Source organism: Phyllobates terribilis, unplaced genomic scaffold (genome assembly GCF_046119375.1).
Source record: "Phyllobates terribilis strain yellow unplaced genomic scaffold, ASM4611937v1 Scaffold_2__4_contigs__length_985480577, whole genome shotgun sequence".
NCBI classification, from domain to species: domain Eukaryota; kingdom Metazoa; phylum Chordata; class Amphibia; order Anura; family Dendrobatidae; genus Phyllobates; species Phyllobates terribilis.
In genome coordinates, this window is record NW_027362762.1 from 329837768 (window position 1) to 329855203 (window position 17436).

A 17436-nucleotide genomic window follows, 5' to 3' on the forward strand; every position below is an offset into this window, starting at 1 on the left:
GTATACTGCAGAGGAGGAGCCACAGTTAATCTTTTTCAGATTATGCATAGTGTCGTCTCCTAGTGGACAGCAGCATAACACCCATGGTCCGGCGTCCCCCAATGAGGCGACAGTGTAATAATCTTTTATCGCTTTCTGTAAATGACCTTTTCCAGGCTTTGGGGAGGACGATGCCCGGAAGATAACTCTGCCTCCAGAGCTTATGTTATATGAAGGGGGAGTTACCAGTGTGACGTGTAATGGCCGCTCTCTGCAGAGGCATACAGGAAAGTAATTTTATCATACTCATAAAATGTTCCCAAAACACGTATGGAAAAGAAATCTTTAAGTGGTACTCCACTACTCGGACAATCCTTTCTCAATCACTATGTTCCCCCTCATAAAACAATAACACCTATACTCACCTCTGGGGCAGGTACCATTCCAGCAGTGTCTGCACTGGCTCTCCCAGGACTCGCATGAATTTATATCATGCAATCCCTGCGGCCACTTCATTGTCCCCTCCTTCAGACATAACTGACATCTGGAGAGAGTGAGACCTGCAGCTGCTCTCTCACTTCCTCCAGATATCTGATTTCTCCAAAGGAGGGAAGAGTAAAGCTGTTGCTGAGTGGCTGCAAGGATCTCGTGGCATGATGTCATGCGAGCCCCGGGAGAGCCAGTGCCAACACTGCTGGAACAGTGCGGGCACAGGAGAAAAGTATAGCTGCTATTTTATAAAGGAAGGAGGGGGGGTGAGTGGAGGAGAATATAGAGACTGAAAAGAGTGTTGTCTGAGCAGTGGACAACCCCTTTAAAAGGTTTATCTTCATGGCTGTATCTGTGGTATAAGTAAAGATGTAGCCAAACTTAACTATACAAATAATGCGACATCAACACTGCAAAAGTCATTGACTGATCTCAAGTTAGATGTCAGCTTACACTTTTCTGCACCGTGATATCCCAGTGCTGTGTTGTGTGTGTTCTGCTAACCATGGCTACTTCTGTAGGAATATGTTCAAATTGAGGAAAAGGGGAAGCTTTCACAATAGAAAAGTTTTCCTTATTTCCAACTACTTTTAGGAGCCAAAAATGGTTATAGATTACAGATCTGAAGACTATGAATGAAATGGTACAAACAAGCCTTTAACCACAGTTTTGCTACATTGGTTAACTAGAATGGGAAAACATGTAAATCAAAGAACTTAACTTAAAGAAATCAGACTATATCAGGTTGGCAAATACATAATTTAATGCAAAAGTACTTGTAAAACATCAGGGACATCAGAAAAGGCTCAGTCCGTTTTTGAAAATTGAATATATACATATTTATATAGATTTGAACAAAAGAAAAAAACAATTAACACAAAAAGAAATGAGGATTTACAAATGTACCAGGGAAAACAGATCTGCAGATGAGTAAACCATTTTATTATGTTCCTTCATATGTTGGCTATACTAGTTATTGGCCAGTTTGTATTCTCAGTTTTCAGGAGACAGCAATAGCTTAGCACCAATGTAATACTGTCGGAAGATCTAAAGTTTGGATTAAACCATCATCTATAAAATCAATTATTATTTTTGGACTTCTGTATTGGGTCATACTGGATAATAAAACATTTATTTTCCATTGCTTATAAAGCACTAACATTCTGCATAGTGGTAGTCCCAACTAAGGGCTCATTCAGATGTCCGTGCACATTGGTCTGAGATAATATACGGACTGGTCATGAGTCTCCCAAACAGAGTGTACTGTTCGGAGTAAGAGTGGTTTTCCTGCACTATCATATTGATAGCATGTATTTTCATTATTGTTTTTAATATGTTTTCACGCTTTATATGTTTTTGTCATTTCTTACATCACAGCAATGGACCATAACTGAACTTTGACATGTCATGTGTTTTTTTTCCCCAAAAATCAGCATAAAACTGTCAGACTGGTATAGATTTTCAATAAGGTTATGTCCTGAGGAAGAATTTTGGATAACCAACTTCGAAGCGCGTTGACCTTCTAACTGTCCTAATAAACAATGCATCTTTAATTCCATCTTTTATTGAGCTCCTCTTTGTGAGCCCATAAGCAGCACAGAAAAACCACTCTTAATCCGAACAGCACACTTTCCTAGTGTGACGACCAGTGTCCTGCAGCAGCTGATATGTGCTTTTGAATTGTTGCAATGCGCAACAGGTGAGCGTGAATTCATCGTCATACCTTATCTATTAATCGTTTAAAACCCTACTTTGCACTCTTTGCTCCCTAGTATTTCCTTTATTCTCAACCAGAGTGTGAGAGCTTCATGTATTACTACCAGGCTATCATGCTCGGGTCGGGAGAGCCGTGGCCAGTCCGTGCACTGTGGTCCGATCTCGGACCAATTTGCGGGAATGTTAGAATAAGCCCCAACACTGCACTACACACAATTTTGTCCGGTGGGGTCTAGCTGCCAGTACACTTATCGATTCAGTGAACAGTCAATGCACTGAAGAAATAGACATGAATTTTGGCAAGTTAGGGCGCTCAGAGGTACTAAAATTCCCATTAATTTCAATAGTTGACAACTATTCTTGAGCTTCATCTCCACAGACTGCCAGCTGAATCACCTATTATAATCATGTCTGAAATGGTAGCAAAAAATATTTCTGGGACAGCCATTTCAAAAGGGGATTTGTAATGAAAAATACCTTTTTAAATAAGGTTGTATGTTAAATCCAGTTAAAAGTTTTTAAATTCAATTTTCTAATATATATATATACACATATATATATACATACACACGCATACATACTCTGAAGTCTTGCAATTTTCAGACCACTAAGTCTAATACTAGACTCTTACTTCCGGATCCTGCTGTCATCATCATTACAAGCAAGATTACAGTAACAGATATCACCTCTATACAGAGTAGACAACACCGGTTCCAATATTCATAAGGTGATAGTTACTGCTCCCTTCACAATGACTTTTGCTTTTCTATAGCAGTCAATGCATTAGAGCCAGTCTATTATGTCAATGTGGCTACTGAATAGAACAGGAAGGATGAGTCTAGTTTTGGTATTAATTGACTAGTGTGAATATTGCAAGATTGTTTTTGCTTCACTATATAAAAACAGAAATAAAAAAATACATTTAACATAAAACCCTATTTAACAAAAGTTAATTTTCTGATTTACATTCTCTAACACTTTCACTGAAAACAGGTTCAGGTCAATTTTCAAACGTATACCATACACAAATAAAGCCTTGTTATATGGCTTATTTCAATGAAGAAAGGTATTTATTGTAGGACATATTTCTCAATTATAAGAGGCCTTATAGTTTCAAAGGGTTGTGACTGTTTTATTAATATCCCCTTTTAAATATTGAAAAAGAATGTCTCTCTGGCCAATTGAAGTGATGTAAACATGGCAGACGTGATCTCTCATACCCTTAAACAAGAAAATAACTACTCGTATACGAGATTATTTTCTCAGAAATTGAGAAATCTGATATGCATCATTAACGGAAGAGGGAGCTGTGATCGGCAGATGAGGTTGATTTGTTTTCTTCTATTAAAATTCAATAAAAATATTTGAAAAAAAAAAGTTATAAAATTGAGTAATGTGAAAAGAATTCTACATGTTACACTGCGGAGTTGAAGCAATTTTGCACTGTGATATTTTAACAAACTCAGCAAAATTAAGCTTTTAAATAGATTGGTAAATGGAGAATTAATTCGCAGGACTCCGGTGCACCGGCCAGGTCAGTAATCTGTAACTGATGTATGGGAAGCCTGCAAATCGCCTGGATGTGCAACTGCTCATCTTCTCACTTTTAGGGTACGCTCAAACTGGCGTCAATGCTCTGGCGTGAGAGAATCGGGCCGATTATGCCAATGACACTTGGCCCAAACTCGGATCAGAATTTGAGCCGAGTGTCATCCGGTTATCTTGCATTAGAGAATCGCAGCACAAGTACGGAGAAGATTGAGAACTTAATTTCTCCATGTGCGTACATAGAACTGCACTCAGATGCAATCCCAGTGGAGTCCAATGTTTCACACGCACTCAGACTTATATGGCTGCGGGTGATCCGAATATCAGAGCCACACGCAGCATGCTGCGATTATTTTCTGCAGATCTGCACTGCCTCGTAGTATAACATTGGGCCGAGTGCTATCCGATTAAATGTTGCATAGCACTCGGCCGTGTTATATGCCAGTGTGAGTGAACCCTTAATGTGACCCTACTCATTAGACATAAGTAGGCTGATGGTTAAACAACCATCGCAGTCTATCTGCTGAAGTGTCATTTCACCCAGAGCGCCAGACATTTTAGTTTATATTGGCACTTAAGGTCGTTTTAACTGGCCATACATTTTCAATGAAGACAAAAGTATGATCAAATGAACAAAAGATTTTTTTTAAATGGTATCTGACTTTGTTCCAGACAATGACGGTCACGATGAGTAGGTTAATGTTCTTTGTTACCTTTCACCAGACAAATATTCAGTACAGTTAGAAAATTGTCCAATTTTAGTCAAATGTGTGTGAGCACCTTCAGTAAAAAACAAAATAACAAAATGTAACAAGTGGAGGTACAAGTGAAGAGATGAAAGTAATGAGCTCCCTATCACAGCAATAAGATAAAACGCTCTTCTTAACAAGAACCATCACTCCCACCAAACTCTGCACCTAGTGCTTTCATCCTGGCATCATTTGAAAGCCAAATATATGCTTATGAAGGAACAAGGTTCTATCTAGTTGGAGCAATCGATTAAGTCATGACTGATAACCATTTCTCTGGCAAGGGCAAATTTATATCGTAAATAGTATTCCACACTGCTCTGTATACAAGTGTAGGAAGAAACATAAAACAAGCTTAAATAAATAAGTTACAGTAATTATTGGTAGTAAAATGCATAGATTGTATTCAGTAGACACATTCAATTGGGACATTTACCTCATCAAGTAAATATTTGTAGGGTGTTCTTTTATAGCATTTGCTGGGCCATAAAATGCTGAACTTACAAACTAAGAATCTAACAGAGGTCTCTGGTCCACAAATGTCTAAGTGAAATCATTCTTTAAACTAACTCAGAATGTCGATTTCTCTGTTGTCTGAAAGGCTCCCCCATGGTTTTATCAACCCATACATATACATGATAAGTTAGTATTGGTGAAAAGCACTAAAAATCTATAAACGTTTTCCAAAATAATTGGAGTCATGCATCAAAAAGGTCTCAGAGAAACAGTGGTCTTGTCACAACTAAACACCAACTATTGAGGAGGGCACTTTTTCCCGAGCAATCGTTTTGAAACATGTAAACTGATATAGTGTTGAATCTACACAGAGATCATCTACTAATACTGATAATTGTATAAAACATTAGTTGGTTGCAAAAATTGGCAGCAATGAAACAAACCTACATGATGGCTTGTTTTCCCCTATAAAATTGTACATGTAGATAAAGGGCAAAGCTGGTGTCGCAAGTAATGAGAAGTCTTTTGTAGCAATATTGTTACTACGGATCTTAGGCTAGTGCTCTATGGTTATAAAGTGTATGCTTACAAAATGCATTTGTAGGCGTTAATTAAATCAGGAATGCATGTATGTAAATAAAATATATATTTTTCTTGCAATGTCACCGCCTTATAAAATTATAACACTGTTGGATTGTTTTTGTGATAACTGAATGTAATCTCTCTTGTCCACAAAGAGTGCTATTAAACCCAATTTTAATCTTTCCCTAAAAAAAAAAGGTTATACCAAATTGCAGGACACCATAGAATCTTGTAAAAAAAAACATATGTGATAGATCACACATCACGTGTAATAATTTGTTTTGAGCTTTAGCCTAACATACTAATGCAGAAGCTGTTAGATATTTGGGAAGAAAAAAAACCTTATGTACTATGGCCAACTTCTATTTATTAGGAAACGTGTATTTAAAATGTTCAAGTTGTTGGTGTAGACTGCATTCTATGGCGCATGCATGCACAGCCCAAGAGGTGCCAAATTTATTGCATCGTACTCCAGCAGGCTTCTGTTTAAAACGGGCATATAAAACAGCAGCCTTAGCAAATTCTACTTGTAAAATACAGTACTGTGCAAAAGTTTGGTATGACGGGCCATTGCAAAGTTCCATCAAGCTATACCATCAGGGAGATGACTGATTGGCTCCAAATTTATTTTGCAGAAGGACAATTACCTTAAATACACAGCCAATGTCATTAAGATCTATCTTCAGCATGAGGAACAAGGAAACCTGGAGATTATGATATGGCCCCAATAGAGGCCTGATCTCAACATCTAATCTGTCTGGGATCACATGAAGAGAGAAGAATTTGCAGAAGCCTACATCCACAGAAGATCTGTGGTTAATTCTCCAAGATGTTTGGAACAACCTCTTTACAGAGTTCCTTAAAAAAAAAAATTGTGTGTAAGTGAACCTAGAGAAATTGATGCTTTTGTGAAGGCAAAGGGTGGTCACTAGTGATGAACAAGCAAGCTCAGATAGAGAGTTATCCAAGCGTGCTCACGTTCCGATAAAGTAGCCAGCGTGGTAGAGTCAAATGCTTGTGTACCCGCAGCCGCATTTATCGCTGCTGATACACAGCCGCTACACATGCAGAGAATGCCTGAAACGTGTGCATCAGCCATGATACATGCGGCCGCGGGTACACGAGCATTTGACTTGAGGACACTCGGATAACTCTATAAGAGAGCATGCTTGTTCATCACTAGTGGTCACACTAAATAAGGATTACGGATTTGATTTAGATTTTTAAAATATTGTTACATTACAGCATTTTTCCCACACCTGCCCAAAAGTTTCCCACAATACTGTATATAAAATTGTTAAATCCATCAAGCACGGACCACAATACACAGTGCTAACAGTGGGTCTCTCTGACCCGATCAACTGCCTCGCTGGCATAAATAAGGCAGTTAGCTCTGGACGGGAAACCGAATGTGGAGTTGAGATTCAGATACGGCACATGATTTAGACGTAAGAATTGGGCCTAAAGCTTAAAGGGGTTATCTGGTTTAAACCGATAAGTCAGCAGTCACTCTGTGCGACTGCAGACTAATGAATCCCGGCAGCGCATGCAATGTGCGCTGTGGGGATCCGCCGGTTTCAGATCCGGAACCGAAGGGTATTATGTGTTATACATACCCTGGCCAATGGGTGCAGCCTTGCTCTCCATACACTTGTATTGAGCGAGGCCACGCCCTCTAGTCGGACACTCCCATCACTAGATGGGGCGTGGCCTCGCTCCATACACTCGTATGTACACTGGCTGGGAGTATGTATAACTCATACATATCCTCCAGTCCCCGGTCTGAAACCGGCGAATCCTCGCAGTGTACAGTGTGCGCACTGGGGGGGATTCATAAGTCTGCTGACACACAGTCACTGCAAACTTATCAGTTTTGACCAGACAATCCCTTTAATGATCAATACTAGAGATTAGCGGATCAGCTGGTTGAATGTCCCTTATTACGCTTTGTGGTCTCTCAATACTCATGCGCATTATAAACGTTGAATATAAAAAAATATATATTTTATACTCACCTCACTAATCACCTCTCCGGCCCCTCCATTCCTTGTCGCATCTTCTAATCACCAATGCAAGTCCTGAATCTCCAGGCTTCTCCGCGCCGATGAGACCTGGGACTATTCTGCTCAAGTGTGTGTAAAGTCATGGCATGCGCCACGACTTTGCAGATGCATGCGCAGAACAGTCCCTAAGAGTCCTGAGGATTCAGCGCTCGGTAGTGGTGATAAGATGAAACAAGAACAGAACGAGTGACTGAGGAAAGGAGGGGCAAAAAGGTGAGGGCTAAGGCGAGTATACATTTATTTTTTTTAAGCCTCTCAATGACCCTTTACTGTTCAGCTAAATTGCAGACAGCTGGCACCATTTTACTGAAACTGCAAATTCATTTTGGTGAATGCGTATTTTTGTAATATTCAAGTAGAATTTAGTTCCATCAAAATATATTTGCTCATCTGCAATCTAGTTATACTGATGTTGCCATTTTTAAAATGGTGTTCCCCTTACACAGACAGTTTAGCCTCCATAATTAAAAAATATATATAAAAACAAAGCAAATATTGAAGCAGGTCTCAACCTTAATACTCCTTTGTGTTCACACATTGTACATATTGCACCAACTTGGAAAGGCCTGTTTGGGTAGACTGAAAGTAGTGCGTTTTGTTGTAAATTCTCAGTGCTAATTTCCTAAGCTGCCATGGAGAAATTCTGCAGATCTAGATGACTTTTCATGCATATGCCCCATGTTCAGCTTATATTTCAGTGTGACTGAAACAGAATGATGATAAATCATGTAAATCTACCATTTCTCTTTGTAAACAATATTCACGTATTGGCATCTCGCAGTTATACAGGTAAAATATTTACATTAAATGCATTGCACAACCAGCAATTCCTGTACACTGCTTTTAAAATGCACTTTAAACAAAGTATTTACACAATGTAATACTTTCACTTGTTAGCAAAGATATTTAAAAGCATATTAAACTATGTTACAGAGCTTTGCCTCCACATAAATTAATCAATTTGTTTGTATTTTATATTAAGAAAATTTTGGTGTTACAAACAATATAAAAATGTCATTGTGCATATTACTTCCGGCTGTACTTGATAAAAAGCAATGCTGCTGCTTGTGCATTCTCCTACAGTATTATTCACTTCAGATTAGAGATGAGCGAATTCATGTTGAATTTTTGGAAATTTGCTGGACCCGGCGAATTAAAAAATTTGCAATCTGATTTGTGCAAACTGTAACCCCTCAAAAAATGCCCAACGCCATTTGTTCACAAAGCAAAAGATTGCATGGGCTTGAGAAGGCTTATATGGGCCTCAGGATCGGCCAAGCAGGCAGTCCCATAATGCCTTGCGCCTATCTCATCATGGTATATATTACAGCCAATCAGGAGGTACTAGGATATCCTGTTTAAAAGCAGAGGCAGGAAATGCAGCAGATATTTTGTAGTGAATCAGGATAGTGAGAGCTCATTGCTCACAGCTTAGCGATAGTTATAAGATGGGAAAGTTTTAAAACACTGAACAATCATTACAGATAGTGTGTGACAGGAGATCAGTGCTAAAGAACTACCATCTGTTTAGCCATAACCCTATATGCTGAGGTCACTCGGAAATTGCTAAGGCTGGGTGGTCTTTCAACAACTTGAAAAAGTGTTTGATACAGAGTTCAGCGTGTTACACACGTGTTTTCAGATTCAAGGCAAATCAAATTTTGAAAAATTTGACAAAACTGGAGAATTTGAATTTCAAAAAGATTCGCTCATCTCTACTTCCCATTTAAGAATTGCATTGCTGCTAAAAACCCAGCTTTAAAGAAAAGAATCCCCCTTCATTACTGGATTTTTGGAAATGTAGACTTTTTTGGCATTTCAATATGCACAAGCATAACATAACAGGATTGAGAGGGGTCACGAACCATCACCTCTGTCCTGAACTGTGTGGAATCGCACTCTTTTTGCTTCTGTTACGACTGTTTCTATTAGAGTCTCTATTAGGGCTTTCCCTACTTGAACTGCCTCTCCTCAGGTGCATGTGGTCCTTATTTTCATCACTTTCAGCTTCGGAGTCACTTAATTCTAGGTCCGGACAATAGCCATCATTGTCCTGATACGGAGTCCCAGAAGACTGACATTCAACAGTCTGTTTGCTCCACAATCTCTCTTTTGCTGACTGCCTTTTTTGTGTTTTTTCACAGCTTCGTTGATCTTCTGTGGTCCTTACCATGCTATTTGTTGTTTCTTTGATTGATCGGCTATAATGCTCAATCTTGGACTTCCTAAAATTTCCCGGATTGGGCAGATGTGTTGTGATTAAAGATTCCTGCTCATGAGATGTTTGGCTTAAGCTCTCCCTTTGGATTCTGTCGGCACTAGAACGTAAAATCCCATTAGACTTGCTTGACTTGACATGTTCGTGCTGAACTTTCCCACTTCCATTTGAAGACTGTCCATGGATTACAGCTTGTAGAGACATTGGTTTACCTGAGCTCCTATATCGTGATGTTTGCTGCGTCACTGGTTCCTGAATTTCAATCCGGGGATTACTACTTTCTAGTAATCCATTCCTTCTTTGTTCAGAGGCAAAGTGAGAGTAGTGTTTAGTGAGGACCTCTGAAGATTTCTGCAGTTCTCGGCCACGATGTGAACTATTGTTCTTATCAAGAAGGCCTGATCGCTTCCCAGTTTTCACTGAACTGTTTTTACAGTCTGCTACTGTGGATTTTGGCATTTTTAACTTCAAAGTTATTCTTGGAGGCGGGTAAAATAATGTATTCTCCAGTGCACTCGATAACGGTTGTCCTAGAGACATAAAACCAGCAAAATATATTAAAAAGGTAATCTAGCACAGACATGGAAGAAAGGAACGCTAGGTCATGATTAAACAGAGGCTGGCTATACATATCCGATACACACAGTCCCGAGAACGGACCGGCCATGGGTTTCCTGAACCAAATGTAACCTTATACAAGCTTATTAGGCTGCTGAGTTCGGGTCCGGAGCCCAGTGGCCGGTCCGTGCATCCAGGTCCATACTTGGAACTGTGCCGGATGCGTAAAACTGTTCTTAGTGTTAATTGTATACTAATAAATAATTATATAAATAATATTATATATATATATATATATATATATATATATATATATATTATAAAAAAGTGAAAAAGCTTTGAATACAGGATGTGATTGGGACCATAAGCCAATATAGTCATATTTTAACGATATTGGAACCCTTTGCAACATTTCTGCCGTCTTTCATATTATAGAAGCAGCGTAAGGCACATTCCTATGAACAGCCAAAGCAACAAATAACAAATCTGCTAATCTGATTAACGGCGAGCTTTATATATGGAAGTAAAAATGACCTAACTGTTCAATATTCTTATTATAATAGAGTGGTTGTGTAGTAAAAGATCAGGGATCCTTACAGGCCTTGCTTGGCAACAGAATTTTTATTTCACCTGGGAATTAAAGGGGTATTCCAGTTTCAGCAGGTGTAAGTGCTATTCTTTGCTAAATAAACTTATATTCCAAATATACTTTGCGAGCTCAGGTTTTTCAAGAGCTCTACTTTCAGTCACTTACTAGCATCCGTCTGATTATGGAAACATAAGTGCACCACCCTTCCTCCTGCTGACCCACACTTGGTGAATAAATCCTGCTGGGAATCCACAAAAACACAACACACTGTGCTCAATGAGAATGTCACCCCAACACATTAAAAGTGTGGAAATCCGCATTAATTATAAGCACGCTATAGATTTGAAAGGTTTTTGTTTTATTTTGATACATGTGGATGGGGTTTTCTAAATCCACTGTGCAGTAAATTACTGCGGACTTTAGCTCTGCAAATCTGAAAGCAGATATCTAGAATACTGTGAGAAATGTAAAGAGACAAGATATTATAAAATTGTCAAACTTGTCAGTAAAAGTAAATAATTTAATTTCTGAAACCTGAAGATCCCTTTTGAACCAGAATATGCATGTGTCGTGGGACTTGTAAATTGTTATTAGCCATTATAACAGACTGACTTTACTAGAGAAAATTATTCAGTGCCACATTACAAAGGATGCTTTCATTCACATGAGGCCATCTAGGAATAACCCTGAGCACCTGGCTGCCCATGCATGCCACATCCTGAGGACAGTCCCAAAAGAGTTCACTAAATACAGAAGAGAAAACAAAAACTACTAGGTTAGAAATCGTGCTTACATATTTCAGCCATTAATCTACTAATATCCAACGTTTTCAGTCATTTCATTTACATATAGAGATAATGTTTAGGAATGTCTCTATTTGCCAAGACAGAAGGACTGTCTGGCACTCACAGCGTGTTAAGAATATTAATTAGCTTCATATAGCTCATACAGCTGCCAAGTCTTGTGCCGTCACAAGATATTCACTATGTAAGTGCCAAGTGCTGTGAATACCCACTGAAGCACCTGGCCCTGGCTAGTATCATATACGTCTCACACAAAGTAGAACAAAAAGCCCATAGAAAAAGAGGTTCTCTGCATAAAGTTTTCTCCCATGTTAAGTAACAGTTGTGCAATTTCCTTACTAAATTTCAGTAGCAGACATACAGTGGGTACGGAAAGTATTCAGACCCCTTTAAATTTTTCACTCTTTGTTTCATTGCAGCCATTTGGTAAATTCTAAAAAGTTCTTTTTTTTCTCATTAAAGTACACTCTGCGCCCCATCTTGACTGAAAAAAAACAGAAATGTAGAAATTTTTGCAAATTTATTAAAAAAGAAAAACTGAAATATCACATATAGAATATAATATATATATATATATATATATATATATATATACATACATATATACACACACACACACACACACACACACACACACACACACACACACACACACACACACACACACACACACAGTATTGAGTAGAAGCCCCCTTTTGAGCTAGCACAGCCATGAGTCTTCTTGGGAATGATGCAACAAGTTTTTCACACCTGGATTTGGGGATCCTCTGCCATTCTTCCTTGCAGATCCTCTCCAGTTCCTTCAGGTTGGATGGTGAAAGTTGGTGGACAGCCATTTTCAGGTCTCTCCAGAGATGCTCAACTGGGTTTAGGTCCGGGCTCTGGCTGGGCCAGTCAAGAATGGTCACAGAGTTGTTCTGAAGCCACTCCTTTGTTATTTTAGCTGTGTGCTTAGGGTAATTGTCTTGTTGGAAGGTGAACCTTCGGCCAAGTCTGAGGTCCAGAGCACTCTGGAAGAGGTTTTCATCTAGGATATCTCTGTACTTGGCTGCATTTATGTTTCCTTCAATTGCAAACCGTCATCCTGTCCCTGCAGCTGAAAAACGCTCGCATAGCATGATGCTGCCACCACCATGTTTCACTGTTGGGATTGTATTGGGCAGGTGATGAGCAGTGCCTGGTTTTCTCCATTCATACCGCTTAGAATTATCACCAAAAAGTTCCATCTTCGTCTCATCAGACCAGAGAATCTTATGTCTCATAGTCTGGGAGTCCTTCATGTGTTTTTGAGCAAACTATGCGGGCTTTTATATGTCTTGCACTGAGGAGAGGCTTCCGTCGGGCCACTCTGCCATAAAGGCCCGACTGGTGGAGGGCTGCAGTGATAGTTGACTTTGTGGAACTTTCTCGCATCTCCCTACTGCATCTCTTTTTCCTGTCCTGATCTGGCTGTAAATCACTACAATGACACTCTCAGAAGCACGCTGGACCAAGTAGCGCCCCTCACCCTCAGAACCTCTAAACACAGAGTAAAACAGCCCTGGCTCACACCACAAACCCGATTTCTCCAGCGTTGCTCTAGAAGTGCCGAATGCCTATGGAGGAAAACTCGCACACTAGAAAACTTTATCCACTATAAATTTATGTTAAAAACATAACTCTGCCCTTCACCTCGCCAAACAGACCTACTTCCCCACCCTGATCTCCTCACTATCCAACCCCAAAAAACTCTTCGATACCTTTCACTCTCTCCTCAGTCCTAAAGCGCAGGCCCCCATCACGGACATTTGTGCCGAGGACTTGGCCTCCTACTTCACAGAGAAAATAGACACCATCCATCAGGAAATCAGCTCCCAGCCACCAAGTGCCGTGACTCCCATCTCTTCTCACATCTCCTCTGGATCACTCTCCACATTTGACCCAGTCACAGAAGAAGTCTCCAGGCTCCTCTCTTCTTCTCATCCCACTACATGACCTCATCCCCTCACATCTACTCCAGTCTCTTTCTTCAGTCGTCACTACTCACCTAACTAAAATCTTCAACCTATCCCTCTCTTCTGGTATCTTCCCCTCCTCCTTCAAGCACTCCATTAGTCCCTTCATTGACCCTTCCTGCACAAACAACTACAGACCAGTCTCCAATCTTCCCTTCATCTCTAAACTCTTCGAGCGCCTTTTCTACTCCCGCCTTACCAGTTACCTCTCCACTCACTCTCTTCTAACCCATCACAGTCCGGCTTCCGCCCCCTACATTCTACAGAAACTGCACTCAAAGTAACCAATGACCTTCTGACAGCAAAACGTAATGGTGACCACTCTCTACTCATTCTTCTTGACCTCTCTGCAGCTTTTGACACCGTTGACCACCACCTCCTACTCTCTATGCTCCACTCAATCGGCATATAGGACACTGCTCTCTCCTGGTTCTCCTCCTACCTATCTGACCGCTCTTTCAGTGTATCGTTCGCTGGCTCCACTTCTTCCACTCTTCCTCTCACTATTGGGGTTCCTCAGGGTTCAGTCCTTGGCCCTCTTCTCTCTCTACACAGCCCCAACTGGACAGACCATCAGCAATTTTGGTTTTCAGTACCATCTTTATGCTGATGACACACAACTCTACACTTCATCCCCTGACCTTACCCCCACTGTACTACAGAACACCAGTGACTGTCTGGTCGGAGTTTCTATCATCATGCCCGCTCTCTATCTGAAACTCAACCTTTCCAAAACTGAACTTCTTCTGCTCCCGCTGTCTACTCACCTCCCTAAATCTGACATCTCTCTCTCCGTGTGGCACCACAATAACGCCAAGCCAGCAGGAGCGTTGTCTGGACGTTGTGTTTGACACCAATCTCTCCTTCACCTTCCATATACAATCTCTTGCCCACTCTTGTCAATTGCACCTGAAGAATACCTCTAGAATCCGCCCCTTTCTCACCTTGGAAACAAAAACCCTCACTGTTGCCCTGATCCACTCCCGCCTTGACTACTGTAACTCTCTATTAATTGGCCTCCCTCTCACTCGACCCTGGCAGCAGCATTAAGGATGGACTGGAGAGGGGAAAGTCATCTATTTGGCTAAAAGTTACTCAGACTCCTCCACTCTGTGCCAGTCAATGCACTGGCTGCCCATGAATTATAGGATCCAATTTAAATTGCTTGTTTTCACCCGCAAAGCTCTCCACAGTGTGGCACCCCCCTACATCTCTTCCCTCATTTCTGTTTATCGACCTACCCGTTTCTCTACGCTCCACTAGCGACTTTCGACTAACATCCACACTAATCCGTACCGCCCACTCCCAGCTTCAAGACTTCTCCCGAGCTGCACCTATTCTTTGGAATGCTCTACCCCAAAAAATTAGGATGAACCACAACTTACACAGTTTTAGGCGCTCCCTAAAAACACACCTGTTTAGGGCGGCCTACCACGTTCCCTAATCTAAGTCCTTTTATATTCTTATAGCCCATCCCTTATTTCTCCAAAGTCTCCACCGAACCAAAAAGCACTACAGATATCGGCTGGTGATGAGCTCATGCCGCCTTTATCTATCCCTCATCCCCCCAAGGTGGCTGGACCATCCTTGTAAATAAGCCATTGTACTTTGTGTCACCCCCACCTCATTGTAGATTGTAAGCTCTTACGAGCAGGGTCGTCATTATTTTTGCTGCAATTATTGTACTATCTTTAACTATGTTACTTATGACTGTTGTATATGAACCTTTGACTTGTTAAGCGCTGCGGAATATGTTGGCGCTATATAAATAAGATTATTATTATTATCAGCCACAGTGATCTTGGGGTTCTTGTTTACCTCTCTCACCAAGGCTCTTCTCCCACGATTGCTCAGTTTGGCTGGACAGCCAGGTCTAGGAAGACTTCTGGTGGTCCCAAACGTTTTCCATTTAAGGATTATAGAGACCACTGTGCTCTTAAGAACCTTGAGTAATGCAGAAATTCTTTTGTAACCTTGACTAGATCTGTGCCTTGCCACAATTCTGTCTCTGAGCTCCTTGGGCAGTTGCTTTGAGCTCATGATTCTCATTTGGTCTGACATGCACTGCGAGCTGTGAGGTCTTATATAGACAGGACTTGATTTGGAAAGGCACACACCTATCAGTTTAATTAAACACAGCTGGACTCCAATGAAGGAGAAGAACCATCTCAAGGAGGATCTGTGACTTAAATATGAGTGTCTGAGCAAAGGGTCTGAATACTTATGACCATGTGATATTTCAGTTTTTCTTTTTTAATAAATTTGCAAAAATTTCTACATTTGTTTTTTTTTCATTCAAGATGGGGTGCAGAGTGTACTTTAAGGAGAAAAAAAATGAACTTTTTAGAATTTACCAAATGGCTGCAATGAAACAGAGTGAAAAATTTAAAGGGGTCTGAATACTTTTCGTACCCACTTTATCTCTGAAATTTGCAACAAGTCTCATACAATGCACAGCAACACACTTGTCCAAAAAAATTAATAAAGACAGACACTCTGGCCTAAATGCATAAGCTTATGTACAGAATGCATGCAGTTAATTCCCCCATTGGTTTATTATTTCAAAAAAAGTTACAAAACAGAATGTAAATGAATGTAATTTATGTATAATATGCAATGCAGATATAGCCACAATCTGTTCTAAAATTCATGTAGTTCTGAATTCTCATGTCTCTCACGGAGCCCAATGAAATGTAGGTTACCTGCTGCCATCTCTTGATTGACAAGCTGGACTTGTAGATTGAAGATTTGCTCGTGGAGTTTACTATGGGACAGTTTGAGCTTCTCTCTTCTGTTGACCATGTAACACAAGTTTCTTACCTGTTTAATGAAAAACATATAGAGATCTAACAGATGTTTTAACATTTTGCTGCTTTAACAGAGGTTTTCCCAGCTTAAAGCTTAACCCCTATCGATGGGACCAGTCAGAAAATTTAGCATGCTGGGGAAGACAGGAGAGAATACAGCGTCTTTTTGGCCTCTGACTGGACAATATAGAATGGGACCTTTGAAAATAACCTCAAAGGTTGATTGATGAATGCCACTGTATGGAATCTGTAGGAGGCATCCTAATAAAAATGTCAGATTTTCTCTGCGTACGTATGCTTTCAAGTCAAGTGTCCACAGTTTTTTTATTTTATTTCTATTGCTTCCCTTCCATCTTGACAATGTTTTTTTTTTAGATCGGAATCCACACTGGCCACTGGGGTTTTTTTAGACTCCTACTTCCCGATTCAGGAAATCTACATGCACATTAGCCACAATGAACACACTCTAACCCTATCTTTTGTAGTGACGCATCTGATGAGCATGTACAAAAGTCATTGTGAAGGAAAGGGCTGGAGGGTCAGCTGTGACATCACTTATTGCGTGGTGGATGCTTTGTCATCATCTGTGTATAGAGGCGTTACCGGTCATTGCCATCCTACCTCTGATAGGGATCTAAGGGGTAATGTTTCTCTTTGTTGATAGTGACATGCTTATGTGAGGAGGCTTTTAAGCCTTGCAACAGGTGACACTAGAGCTCTCTGAAGAGGCAATTTGAACAACTGATAGAGAAATATTTTCTGACCGCACATTCTTTTTAGAGTTACAGAAAACAATGTAAGAGGAATATAGCCATCATGTCAAAATGGTTACCATCATTGTACTACTGAGATGCCACTCCTCTACGGCACCCCCTCCCACCATTA

The 17436-nt window shown here is 40.3% G+C and overlaps 1 protein-coding gene across 1 annotated transcript in view; it reads right to left on the bottom strand.

Moving 5' to 3' along the window:
* Nucleotides 1-1212: 1212 nt before the first annotated feature.
* JADE3 (jade family PHD finger 3) overlaps nt 1213-17436 on the bottom strand; it is a 55037-nt gene continuing 38813 nt past the window's right edge. Inside the window, exons 10-11 of the mRNA XM_073664446.1 lie at nt 16447-16564; nt 1213-10330 (exon numbers count right to left, since the gene is read on the bottom strand). Of these exons, the coding sequence (XP_073520547.1) occupies nt 9450-10330; nt 16447-16564 (999 nt within the window). The 3' untranslated portion in view covers nt 1213-9449. The remainder of the gene's footprint in view (nt 10331-16446; nt 16565-17436) is intronic.